We start from the raw sequence: 13,458 nt of genomic DNA on the forward strand, positions 1-13,458 counted from the left end.
GAGCTGGGTCGTCGGATTCGTGATGAAGGACTTGCAGCAGACCGCAGTGTTCTTTAGGATGGTGCCCGCTTGATGCAGGGTGACTACTCCTTAGCCACAAGGGAGAATCTTGAAGAAGAAATCGTGAAGTCCTTTCGAAGAAAGTGGTATCTTGATTCCAAAGATGATCTAATTTGAACAGGGGGCCCGCTCCTATCTTTATACTAAAAAAGGGGGCTGACCCGGTGACTAGGTCCTGCCTATGGGTGGGACCAGGAGGGGGGTGGTTACACCCCTCTCCCCTGCCGGACTTCCCCAGGCCAGGGGCTGGTGTGCCCCTGGAACTAGTTCTGACTGGCCTATGCGTAGTGAGCACCGGGGTGCCACTCAGCAGTCACCTTCCTGAAAAGCCCTGCCTACCCAGGATACACAAAACCATGTCTGGGACGGTGCTAGCACCGCCCCTGACAGGAAACCCTTTGTCCAGGCTCCCCTCACTGGGAGGACTCCCAGCTGTGGGGGGTCAGACTCGTGTCTGTGGTGGCAGCATCCATTTTGTGGAGCTGAGGCTTTGCTTAACTTTAACCGGGGTTCACAGTTACATACATGTCGTGTCCCTCTAGAAGGGTGGAATGCTAACCCCGTCGCCAGAATTGGCGAGGGGTTAGTATTCCAATTTGTATGACACCTTACTCGACATGTTTTGATAAAGCAATACCAAAGATAGCATTTAACCGCGAGGATTATAATGCACTTAAGAGTATATGGTATGCGATATCATGGAACAGCTATTAGGACTTGGTTCCGCAAGCTGCTGACAGGCTCAGCTCATGCCAGAGCACCATCTCACACGATTCCAAGCACTCTGCCTTCAGGATTGTTAAGGCCTGCCATAGGAGTGACTGATAGGAATCTGTGTGTCCATTTTAGGGTTAGGTATAGGTATACTACACCTACAGCAAAGGGTGATTACACGACTTTGCCCCAGCTGTCATGCAGCCAGTTGTGTCAAATTTAGGAGGCCAGCCAGGGGTGGCATAATACATGCTGCAGCCCCTGGCAGCCCTGGGTACACCTATGCCCTGAGTTACAGGGTCTGATAAGGTGGCCCAGTACCAATTGGAAATGTACCTAGGGTACATGGAATCCATTTTAAAGAGAGAGCAGTAGGCCTGGGGTCCTGATTGGCAGGGTCCCAGGTCGACTATGTCCAAAACCAGCTAAAACACAGGGCAAAAAGTTGGGGGCAACCATAGTCAGGATGTACCTTCCTACAGGGACGGTGCTAGCACCGCCCCGGACAGGAAACCCTTTGTCCAGGCCTCCCTCGCTGGAAGGACTCCCAGCAGCAGGAGGTCAGACTTGTGTCTGTGGTGGCAGCATCCATTTTGTGGAGCTGAGGCTTCAGTTAACTTTAACCGGGGTTCACAGTTACATACATGTCGTGTCCCTCTAGAAGGGTGGAATGCTAACCCCGTCGCCAGAATTGGCGAGGGGTTAGTATTGCAATTCGTATGACACCTTACTTGACATGTTTTGATAAAGCAATACCAAAGATAGCATTTAACCGCGAGGATTATAATGCACTTAAGAGTATATGGTATGCGATATCATGGAACAGCTATTAGGACTTGGTTCCGCAAGCTGCAGACAGGCTCAGCTCATGCCAGAGCACCATCTCACACGATTCCAAGCACTCTGCCTTCAGGATTGTCAAGGCCTGCCATAGGAGTGACTGATAGGAATCTGTGTGTCCATTTTAGGGTTAGGTATAGGTATACTACACCTACAGCAAAGGGTGATTACACGACTTTGCCCCAGCTGTCATGCAGCCAGTTGTGTCAAATTTAGGAGGCCAGCCAGGGGTGGCATAATACATGCTGCAGCCCCTGGCAGCCCTGGGTACACCTATGCCCTGAGTTACAGGGTCTGATAGGGTGGCCCAGTACCAATTGGTAAATGCACCTAGGGTACATGTTGTAATTTAGAAAGAGAACAGCCAGGCTGTGGGTCTGATTGGCAGGCCCACAGCCAGAGAAAGTCGTAAACCAGTGAAGCAAAAGCAAAAAAATCTGGGTGATCATAGGATTGCAGACCCTACTCTCCTACACCTTTGTCCAAGCTCTCCTCGCTGGAAGGACTCCCAGAAGCAGGAGGTCAGACTTGTCTGTGGTGGCAGCATCCATTTTGTGATGCTGAGGCTCGAGTTAACTTTAACCGGGGTTCACAGTTACATACATGTCGTGTCCCTCTAGAAGGGTGGAATGCTAACCTCGTCGCCAGAATTGTCGAGGGGTTAGTATTCCAATTCGTATGACACCTTACTCGACATGTTTTTATAAAGCGATACCAAAGTTGGCATATAACCGCGAGGATTATAATGCACTTAAGAGTATATGGTATGCGTTATCATGGAACAGCTATTAGGACTTGGTTCCGCAAGCTGCAAACGGGCTCAACTCATGCCAGAGCACCATCCCACACGATTCCAAGCGCTCTGCCTTCATGATTGTCAAGGCCTGCCATAGGAGTGACTGATAGGAATACGAGTGTCCATTTTAGGGTTAGATATAGGTATACTATATCTACAGCAAGGGGTGATTACACCACCTTGCCCCAGCTGTTGTGCAGCCAGTTGTGTCAGATTTAGATGGCCAGCCAGGGGTGGCATAATACATGCTGCAGCCCCTGGTAGGCCCTGGGTACACCATGCCCTGAGTTACAGGGTCTGATAAGGTGGCCCAGTACCAATTGGTAAATGCACCTAAGGTACACGTGTTAATTTAGAGAGAGAACAGCTAGGCTGTGGGTCTGATTGGCAGGCCCACAGCCAGGAAAGTCGTAAACCAGTGAAGCAAAAAGCAAAAATCTGGGGTGATCATAGGATTGCAGACCCTACTCTCCTACAGGGGTGGTTACACCGCTTCCCCTTTGTCCAGTTTTGCGCCAGAGCTGGGGCAGAGTGCCCCGCAACCCGTTTGAACTGGGGTATGCACAGGGAAACCTTGTGTACCCCAGGCACTAACTGAAAAGCATTCACTGAATGCACCCACCCTGCCACAATACACTAAAGACTTTCTGGGAAGGTGGTTACACCTCCCTGGACAGGAAACCGTTTGTCCAGGCCTACCCTGCCGGAGTTTCGTCCAGCAGCAGGAGGTCAGATATTTTGTGATGCTGAGGCTCTTTTAAACTGTTACCGGTCAGGTGAGTGTATACATGTCTTCTGCCTCTCGAAGGGTGGAACTCTACCCCCGCCACCAGAACTGGCGGGGGGGGTGGCTAAGATTCCAAAGTGTTTGACACCAAACACGACATGTTTTGATGCAGCCATTCCAAAGGTAGCATTTACCGCAAGGTTATAATGCACTTAAGAGTATATTGTATGGCTGTATCACAGAAAAGATATACGGAAGTGATTCTGAAAGCTACAGAGGGGCTCAGTCATGCTTTGGCACCCTCCCACACAAAACCAAGCACTCTGCCTTCAGGATTATCAAGGCCTGACATAGGAGTGCCTTATAGGTTTATATGTGTCTGTATATATAGGTAGATATAGGTATACTATATCTTAGTAAGGGGTACAAGTACCACCTTACCCAAGCTGCAGTAGCAGACCTGTGGTGCCATTTTGGAATGCTTCCCAGGGGTGGCATAATACATGCTTCAGCCCCTGTTAGGCCTCTGGGGTACCTATGCCCTTGGTACCTAAGGCACCGTATACTAGAGACTCACAAGGTTGACCTATCTGGAGAGTACCTAATGTACATGCAATCAATTTAGAGGAGAGGTAGCTAGGCTAGGGTCCTGGTTAGCAGGGCCCCAGCCAGACTAAAGTCGATAAATCCGTGAAACACAGCAAAAAGTGGGGGTAACCATAGTAAGCAGATCCTGCTCTCCTACACCTTGTCTCCGGGTGAAGGGGGGGGAGACTGTCTCTATACTGACAGGGTGGCTGCTCAGGACTCTGCTCTGTTCTTTCTTCTGCCCCTGTCTTTGGATACTGTAGTGTTGCACTTCTCCTTATAGTGTCGCTTGTCTCCATTTCTTTTTTCTACTCTTTCGCACACAAAGTTTTTTATTTGGTGGCTCCACTTTGCGGCGCGGAAAACTTCCCCGAAGAAAACTGACGTAGGCGCGCCGGGGTGGGACTTATGTGACCTCGCTGCTGTCACATACGCGGACTACGTCGCATGATGCCGCCCCGCCCCCGGCGCGCAGGGCTGCTCTGGCAAAAAAATTCCGGAGCCAGTCTCACCCCTGGGGATAATTCTACAGGAAGGAATCTATGGTTAGTATCGTTTCTACCAGATACATCGTTACCGAAGGTAAGTAACTCGTACTTCTCTACTCTTACAGCAATCCTTACCACAACATACCCGCGCTTCAACCCTGCAGTTCCACAGTCAGTTGCCCACGTACTGATGTTTCAGACTCCACCCTTGATTTCAGTGGGAGAAGCTCTAAGACTTGGCATATTTGCCTCCTGTTCGTTGACTGTGCTAAGTGGAAAATGTTGGTTCAGCAGCGAGATATGAAGTTTGTGTGCCAGCACCTTGGTAGACAGTGGCAAAATCTGCAATTATATAGTATTTAGAAGGAGTGTTACTGAATGTAAGTAACTTGTTCATTAATCTTCTTGCACTAGTTTACTTGCCTTATTAGATGTATCTTGTCCTCTATTGCAAACCCTACTTAAAGGTTTTATTCCTATTTAGAAATCACAAATAAAAATTCAAAGTCTTGAACATGAATTGAATGGAGCCCAGCATGATGCAAAGGAAAACGAGAAGAAAGCAACTTCACTAGAAAAGCAACTTGCTTTTGAGCTAAATAAACTTCAGACTAAATTAGGTGATCGAGAGCAGAACCTTAAAGCTGCATTGTCTGAGATACAAGCTCTGCAGGTATGTTATGCTATTTATGCTTTTGACTTGTAAAAACTGGTCTTTCCCTAACTTTTGTCAGAAGAAGACAGTCAATGTAATTTGTTTAAATCTACTCTGTCCTGCATTAACCTTTGAAACCCTGTTAGACTTGTTGAAGTAACAGAACCTGTGCCTTATAGTTTATTGGTTTGTGTTTCTATTGAGACTCGCCACATTCCTACCTGCTTGTATCCCCCTGGCTACCTCTGCTCACTCAGTTGCTTCTTGTCAGTTGATCAACTTCTTACCAACTTTCTTGGTCTATTCTGCTGAAATGATCTAAAGACCTACCATGTTGTTTTATTATTATCGGGCGCTAATTTGTTAATCAATTCCCTGTTAGTCTTGGCCATTGGTGGAGAAGTGTGGCTCACTGGTTAGAGCAGGCAGACCCTGAAGCAGAGGTCAGACCCGGGACCAGGGTTCAATTCCCGACGCGGCAGGGTGTTGAGCTCAAATGTCCACGGACTCGATAATTCTCGCTTCGGTGCCTGACCTAATCATGGGTTCACACTCTGCAACTCTGGGCATTAAGCTTGCTTAATCTCCACAACGGCCCCCCCGCGGCGGGATGCCTGGCTTTCACCTTGGGGATGCCCTGTAGGGGCTATCTCACAGGGAAAAACCAGGACGGGTTCCCAAGGCAAGCGCGGAGATACCCCTTCGGGGGTCGATTCTGGCGCTATATAAGAATTCAATAATAATAATAATAATAATTACCCTCCAAATGCAATGCTTATGACCTAATTCTAGGTGTGACCGATTGCATCTGAAATCACATCACGATGGATACAGTATAATTTCCTAGTTTGGGTATGTTACTTATTGATATCGTGATATTGATAATACGACAGGAACCCATTAAAACTGTCACCATATAAAGTCAATGTATTAGCAATGTGGTCTTTGCACTGCTTTGGTTTGTTGTTGTTTTAGGCAGAAGTACTACCCTTACTTATGGGGTACAGTTGTCATTGGGAGAAAATAGAAACGCTGTATAGTCAGAATTTTGTGAATCCCTAACAGATTCCAGAACTTTCTGTAGGAGAGTAGGGTCTGCAATCCTATGATCACCCCAGATTTTTGCTTTTTGCTTCACTGGTTTACGACTTCTCTGGCTGTGGGCCTGCTAATCAGACCCACAGCCTTGCTGTTCTCTCACTAAATTGACACGTGTACCTTAGGTGCATTTACCAATTGGTACTGGGCCACCTTATCAGACCCTGTAACTCAGGGCATAGGTGTACTCAGGGCCTACCAGGGGCTGCAGCATGTATTATGCCACCCCTGGCTGGCCATCTAAATCTGACACAACTGGCTGCACGACAGCTGGCGCAAGATGGTGTAATCACCCCTCGCTTTAGATATAGTATACCTATATCTAACCCTAAAATGGACACCCGTATTCCTATCAGTCACTCCTATGGCAGGCCTTGACAATCCTAAAGGCACAGTGCTTGGAATCGTGTGAGATGGTGCTCTGGCATGAGCTGAGCCCGTTTGCAGCTTGCGGAACCAAGTCCTAATAGCTGTTCCATGATAACGCATACCATATACTCTTAAGTGCATTATAATCCTCGTGGTTATATGCCAACTCTGGTAACGCTTTATCAAAACATGTCGAGTTAGGCGTCATACGAATTGGAATACTAACCCCTCGCCAATTCTGGCGACGGGGTTAGCATTCCACCCTTCTACAGGGACACGAAATGTATGTAACTGTGAACCCCGGTTAAAGTTAACTCGAGCCTCAGCATCACAAAATGGATGCTGCCACCACAGACACAAGTCTGACCTCCTGCTGCTGGGAGTCCTTCCAGCGAGGGAGGCTTGGACAAAGATGTTACATGCATTCCTAGGCTAGGTGTGTCCAGAAGGCTCAGTTCTAGGTCATGATTATATACAAATAGGTTTCAGACTTGCTTTTATAACACTCCCCGCCCCGAAAAGAAAACAGTCCCTTGCATGGGTACGAGCGGGACACGTCCAGTACCCTTAAGCGACCACATTTATGGGATTTCGCAAGCCACTTAGATAAACTGCACTCCATGTAAAATACCTTTATATAAGTCTATTATGGAACATACGCTTGGCGATACCTTTGTGGCATTAATAACTGAACACTCACAGGGTCTTGCAATAGGGAACACATGGTAATAGATACTGCATCTTCATTGTAAACTACAGTAGGAAGAGCCCTAACACAACAATGACCAAAACGGACTCTATCCGTTCTAATGCTCTTAATAACAATACTACCCAGTTGCAAGGAGTTAGCTACTTCCTCCTCACCACCCAGTTACTCCTGCAATAAACAAATACAGTAAGCAGCATCACAGACACATATAGTAAAGGTATATAATCATGACCTATAACTGAGCCTTCTGGACACACCTAGCCTAGGAATGTATGTCCCATCTTAGAAATTAGCGAATGTGACCAATATGTTTAATGTCGGCTATACACAAACCTTAAATACAACTATAAGGTAGCCTGTATGTATTTATGAATCACATTGACTTGAGAGTGTAAATATCCCAAGGTCTCCAATTTCATTGTAAATACCACTGAGATCTTTCCCTCTATATAGCATTGTGGTGGAAGATCTCCTGAAGATTTACCCGCTGGATACTGTTGTTGTTTGATTGTTTTTAACTTTAGGTGAGTTATGAATAACTGCGAGCCAAAAATACCAATTTGGTATTTTCTTTTAAAACACAAGGTTTTAATCTTCACATGTCACTCCCACGAAATTCCACTGTAGAGAGTGCTTGATACACTTGTGTTACAACGACACGCATGAATCACAGCATGCGTTACACACAAGTATCACAGTCATTAATGCAACGTGTTATTATTTATTTGCGATATGTTTTTTTACCCCCTTCCTTTTTTGCCTCCAACAGGTATTAACAATGGCAACTTGAAGAAGGGTAATATAGTAATCTTCACCCGTTCACTCACTAGGATGGTAGTCATACGAGCTTACATACACCATACCAAGTGGCAATAGTGTAGATAGTTACAGATACCCTTAGATACTTTCTAACTAGTCCCCCTGGTCCTGAAGAATCGCTCAGTAAATTTTAGAGTACCGAGAAACATGTTGACCGGACTCTAACACACTCCAGAAGAGAGTGGTAAACATCACTTTCCACTACTCTCCTCTAGGATATCGTTTTTAATTAAAGCAGTGGCCCTCCTGAATAAAATTGTCTCTGGTACCACTAGCTTTATTTTACTTCACATGGTTACAATTACCCTGAATCCTGGCCCCATACCCGCACTTCATCTATACGGCAGTTGGAAAAAGATCTCCGCCAAAGAGCCCCTCTATGAGGTGTTGCCCGTTGGGTATTGCACCGCCGACCCAACGAGGAGCATGCCCAAATGATGAAGCATGACACCTGAAAGGGTGTGTGAGGGCATTGAATCCAACAAAATGGATTCCCAGGGTGACCACCAGGTTACCCTGTTCTAATCCGCTTGCACTACAGACTGTACTAACACCTTCCCTGTCATTAGGAACACCGCAACAATCTTTGCATTCCACTTTCAAAAGTTATCATTCGGCCATCTCTGCCTTTCTACCGCTGCCAGATCAGCCATTTCTTTTGAAGTCCCCAGTTGTTAACCGTTTTCTTAAAGGCATTACACATACGTTTCCACCAGTACCCTTCATAATGCCTCAGTGTGACTTAAATCTTGTCTTGATTTTTCTGATGTGCGCTCCCTGTGAGCCACTTCATAATTGTCCCTTATGTCTTCTTACTCTCAAGACAGCTTTCCTGGTAGCTATCACCTCTGCCAGAAGAGTGAGTGAGCTCCAGGCTCTTTTTTCCAAACCTCCTTTCCTTTCTGTTCATCCGGACAAGGTGGTTCTAAGGACCCGTCCTTTTTTGCCAAAGGTTGTCACCCCCTACCACATCGGGCAGACAATCACTTTGCCCACGTTCTTTACGCCTCCACATCCTTCAACGGAAGAGGAGAGGCTCCACCGTCTGTACCCAAAACGTGCGCTCGCATTCTGTCTGCAGGGTACACAGCAATTCCCGGTGGATGATCAACTCTTTGTTGGCTACGTGGGCGCCAAAAGAAGTCGGGCGGTGCACAAACCGACTGTGAGTAGTTGGTCTGGCATATGATGTCCACTAGTTCTAGTGGGCACCTTGCACCAGTCGAATCGACCCTTATTGATGGTGGTTGTAAAGTCAACCTTATAGAAAGCTATCCTAGGGGTAGCACTGGTGAGCAGTCTTCAGGCTAAGACTTCAGAGAGCGAATTAAGCTAGTTGTTTTACCAATTATCTCTTGAGTACCAAATTAAAGCACACCACACAAGGTATATATCAAATATATATGTATTTATTCTAAACACAACCCCTCTGCACTCTTTATGAGATCAGAGGTAAAAGTACAATACAAGGAACTTAATTAGCAAACGATAAGATGCATAGTGTATGTTCTGCCCTAGGGGCCTCACAAACCATATACTAAAATAGTGGAATAAGAACCACGTGTGTAATAGAAAGCAGGCCTAGGGCCTGTGGAATCGCTGGGGCTTCTAGGAACAACCAAAGGTTAGGAAGTAGGAGGCCCACAGGAGACGCGTGCAGTGGGTTACCATTGACTTTCTATGGGAAACAAACAAGTTACAAATTAACAATTTAAGGACACTTCCGGATGGACTACGATGGAACCCTTTTAAACTAGGACACTTCGAGAGTGAAGACCCAAGGGAGCACCAGAGTACCATGTGCACCAGAGTACTCACCCAGGGAAGCCGGGTGCATAGGTGTCTTTTCGTGTCCGGTTTCGTCGTCGTTTTCAATGGAGAGCTGCAAAGAAGTGCTGCATGCGACCAGAGGAAAGGTGTATGGGTGGATCGAAGATCTGAAGAACCTGAAAGGGTAAGGGACTGAGTCTGGGTCATTTGCCAGTGACCAGGATGGCGATGGAAAGCTGCCAGCCAATGTCAGGTGATTTCAGGGGAAAAGGTGAAGTTTGTCTCTTCAGCCACGAGGTCCAGGAGGCGTCGACGACGACCAGGAGCTGGATTAGAGCTGTCCAATAAAGGATCTAGTTGACTGCGGTGTCGGTATCCGGATTGGACCCAACAAGCCTTGGCAAATGCAACCCACGCAGGATGTCAAGATTGGCTTTGGTGCAGACCAGCAAGGTCTGTGGCGCTTCTCCTTTGCAGGGAAGCTGGAGCAACCAGGAAAGCAAGTTAAATTCAAGATTGGTCTTCTTGGGGGCTCACTAGCCAATGGGCCAGAAACAGCGAAGACGCGTTGAGCGGAAATGCACAAAGCAGGCCCACGGGACACTCGTAGAGTGTGGGCCTCTGGGCTTTGGTGCAAGTGGTGCTCGGGGCTGGGGCTTCAAGCACCCGAATGCATAACTACGGGGTACCTCAGGAAGTAGGTGCCGCTTGCAAAATGCAGGATGTTCAGGAGTTCCGGTCCCACGCCTCTCATGTCCGCCATGGGTCTCAGCTTTGCTGTGAGAGAAGGTCGGGTCAGAGATGTCTGGAAGTCCATGTCCTGTTGCACATTCTTCTGGATCCGGCAGGAGCCTCGAAAATGCAGACCGGGAGAGTTGCTGTTGCTTTTTGAACAGGTTGGTCACTCCTTGACTACAAGGGAGCTGTCTTCCAGTCGAAATGGAATGTTGAAGGTCCAGGATACGTGTTTCAAAGTTTAGTCCAGGGTAATCTAAAGTCCTAGGGACTGGGGTTCTATACTTCTAGTAAGTTTAGGGGTTGGACTAACTCTAAGGTCCCTCCTATGGGTGGACCTGGGGTGGGGGTGGTTACACCCCTTCCCCTTTGTCCAGTTTCGCACCAGAGCTGGGGCTGAGTGCCCCAGCAACTGGTTTGAACTGGGAAATGCATGGAGTACCTAGTGTGCCCCAGGCAGTGTCTGGAAAGCATTCACTGAATGCTCTCTGCCCCAATTCCCTGGGCAGGAAACCTATTGTCCAGGCCTCCTTTGCCAGAGTTTCATCCAGCAGCAGGAGGGCAGACTTGTGTCTGTGGCAGTACCATCCATTTGGTGATGCTGAGGCTCTGTTTAACTTTAACCGGGTAAACCAGTAACTACATGTCTTCTCCCTCTAGACGGGTGGAATGCTACCCTCGCCGCCAGAACTGGGGGTGGCGGGGGGGGGGGTAGTATTCCAAAGTGTTTGACACCTTACACGACATGTTTTGATAAAGCCAAACCAAAGTTAGCATTAACCGCGAAGATTATAATGCACTTAAGAGTATATGGTATGGCTATATCATAGAACAGCTATAAGGAGATGGTTCCGAAGGCTGCAGAGGGGCTCAGCTCATGCTAGGGCACCCTCTCACATAAAGCCAAGCACTCTAGCTCCAGGATTGTAGAGGTCTGCCTGAGGAGTGGCTTATAGGTGTATATGTGTCTATACATGCATATAGATATAAGTATACTAGAACTAAGTAAGGGGTGATTAAACCACCTTACCCAGGCTGTGTGAAAATACATGTGTTGTCAGTTTGGAAGGCAAACCAGGGGTGGCATAATACATGCTGCAGCCCCTGGTAGGCCTAGGGTGCACCTACGCCCTGGGTACCTAGGGTACACTATACAGGGGCTCACACGGGTGACCCAGTAACCAATCTGGTATGTACCTAAAATACATGGTATTAATTTAGAGAGAGAACAGCTGGGCTGTGGGCCTGATTAGCAGGTCCACAGCCACACTTAAGTCGAAAAACCAGAGAATCACAGCAAAAAGTGGGGGTTACAATAGGAAGCAGACCCTACTCTCCAACACGGACCATCTCCAGGTGGGTTGTTTTGTGCATCAAAGCATGTTACTCCTTGGCCAAGAAGGAGCCTCCTGTGGGGCTGCGTGCCCATCCGACCAGGGCAACTGTAGCCACTACTGCCTTGGGACGCAGTGTCCACTTGCAGGATATTTGTCAGGCAGCTGTGTGGGCCTGGTTGCACACGTTTACGAAGCACTACTGCCTTGACAGTCGGGTCCGGTACCGTGACTTTCTGGTGTAATCTTGTTTGCAGACCCACCAGCGGGGTTGGTATTGCAGGGGTATCTATTCTATGGTAAGGAATCTATCACGAACGTGTTTCTTTCAGATGCACAAGTTACTACTTGTGTAACGATATATCTGTAAGAGACATTAGTTAGTGATAGATTTCTTACCGACCTACCCATCCTCCCCATTCTGCGAACTGATTACTAGGGTTACGGTTATCCCCTTTTAGGGCCCTTGTTTTATGCACCACTTGTCCGTATCTTGCATGGCTCTGCGTTTTGGCGCGGAATAGTTGTGTACAAAACGGACGTCAGCGCGCGTGGGTTGCGCCTAAGTACTCTCTGTGAGAAGTTGGCCTGATATGCAGTGCTCACTATTCTAGTGATCACTATGTATCAGTCCAAACAACCCTTATTGATGGTTGGTTGTAAGTCAACCTTATAGACCAGCTATCCTAGTAGCGTGGACAAGAGCAGTCTTTAGGCTAAACTCTAGAGGGCGTGTTAAGCCAGCTGTTATACCATCACACCAAGTGAAAGGACACCACACAAGTTGTTATGAAAATAAAAGGATATTTATTTAGAACACAATAACCCTGGACTCTTTATGAGGACAGGGTGCTAAGCACAATACAAAGCTCTTAAAGAAATACTGAAAGTCGCACAATTTACACAAATGCCCGAGGGGCACGAAAAACCATATACTATGGAAGTGGAATGCGAAATTACTAGCAGGTAAGTACTACTCTCAAAGACTTTAGAAACGCTAGGCCTACAATACTGAACCCTTGGATTAGAAGCAGGAGGCCTAGGGACGTCGTGTGCTGAGTGGAAACTCACGCGTAATGCGGGACAAAGTCTATGGTTGCTAGAAATTACAAAGTTAGCTTTCTCGGGCGAACCCGACTAGGTAGGTCAAAAACGAAAGTGAATCTAGACACTTAGAGAGTTGGACTACGCTGGAGCACCGTGGTACTCGGTTTACCTAGCCCAGGGGCTGCGGCTGCATAGGGTTCAAGTGTCGTCGGGTTTCTTCGTTGACGAACCAGGAGCCTGAAGTGGAAGTTGCTGGCAGGCGACCAGTGAAGATGTTCCAGGCCGATCCAAGGACTGGATCAGCTGAAGAGGGTACCCCGTAGGCAGAGGGGACCAAGTTCTGAATCACTAGCCAGTGATTAGATGGGCACCAGGATGGCACCGGATGGAGTCACCTCGACCAGGTGAGTGGGTGACGCTGGGCTCTGAAGTCTCACGGACCAGGAGGCGTTGTCGGCGACCAGGATGAAGGTGCGAGCTGTCCCACGAAGGTATCTGCTGTCGGCGATGTTGGACCCAGGATTGGGCAAAAACTCTTGGCAAATGCAAGCCCACGCAGTGGACTAAAAATGGCGTCTGGAGTGGACCAGGAGGGTCCAGGGTGCTTCTCTGTTGGAGGGGAGCAAGGGCCAGTCTGGAGCAACCAGACCAGCGATGGAGATGTCGTCGTTCGTCGTCAAGAGGGCTACAAGCCAGCAGGCAAGTGGCC

General features: G+C 47.8%; 1 protein-coding gene across 1 annotated transcript in view; it reads left to right on the forward strand.

The window, feature by feature from the left end:
* Positions 1-13,458, forward strand: part of CENPE (centromere protein E) — a 1,817,274-nt gene that overhangs the window by 1,733,464 nt on the left and 70,352 nt on the right. The window contains exon 55 of the mRNA XM_086962044.1: positions 4,698-4,886. Within this exon, the coding sequence (XP_086818170.1) occupies positions 4,698-4,886 (189 nt within the window). The remainder of the gene's footprint in view (positions 1-4,697; positions 4,887-13,458) is intronic.

This window comes from Lissotriton vulgaris, chromosome 3_1, assembly GCF_964263255.1.
Source record: "Lissotriton vulgaris chromosome 3_1, aLisVul1.2, whole genome shotgun sequence".
Lineage (NCBI taxonomy): Eukaryota > Metazoa > Chordata > Amphibia > Caudata > Salamandridae > Lissotriton > Lissotriton vulgaris.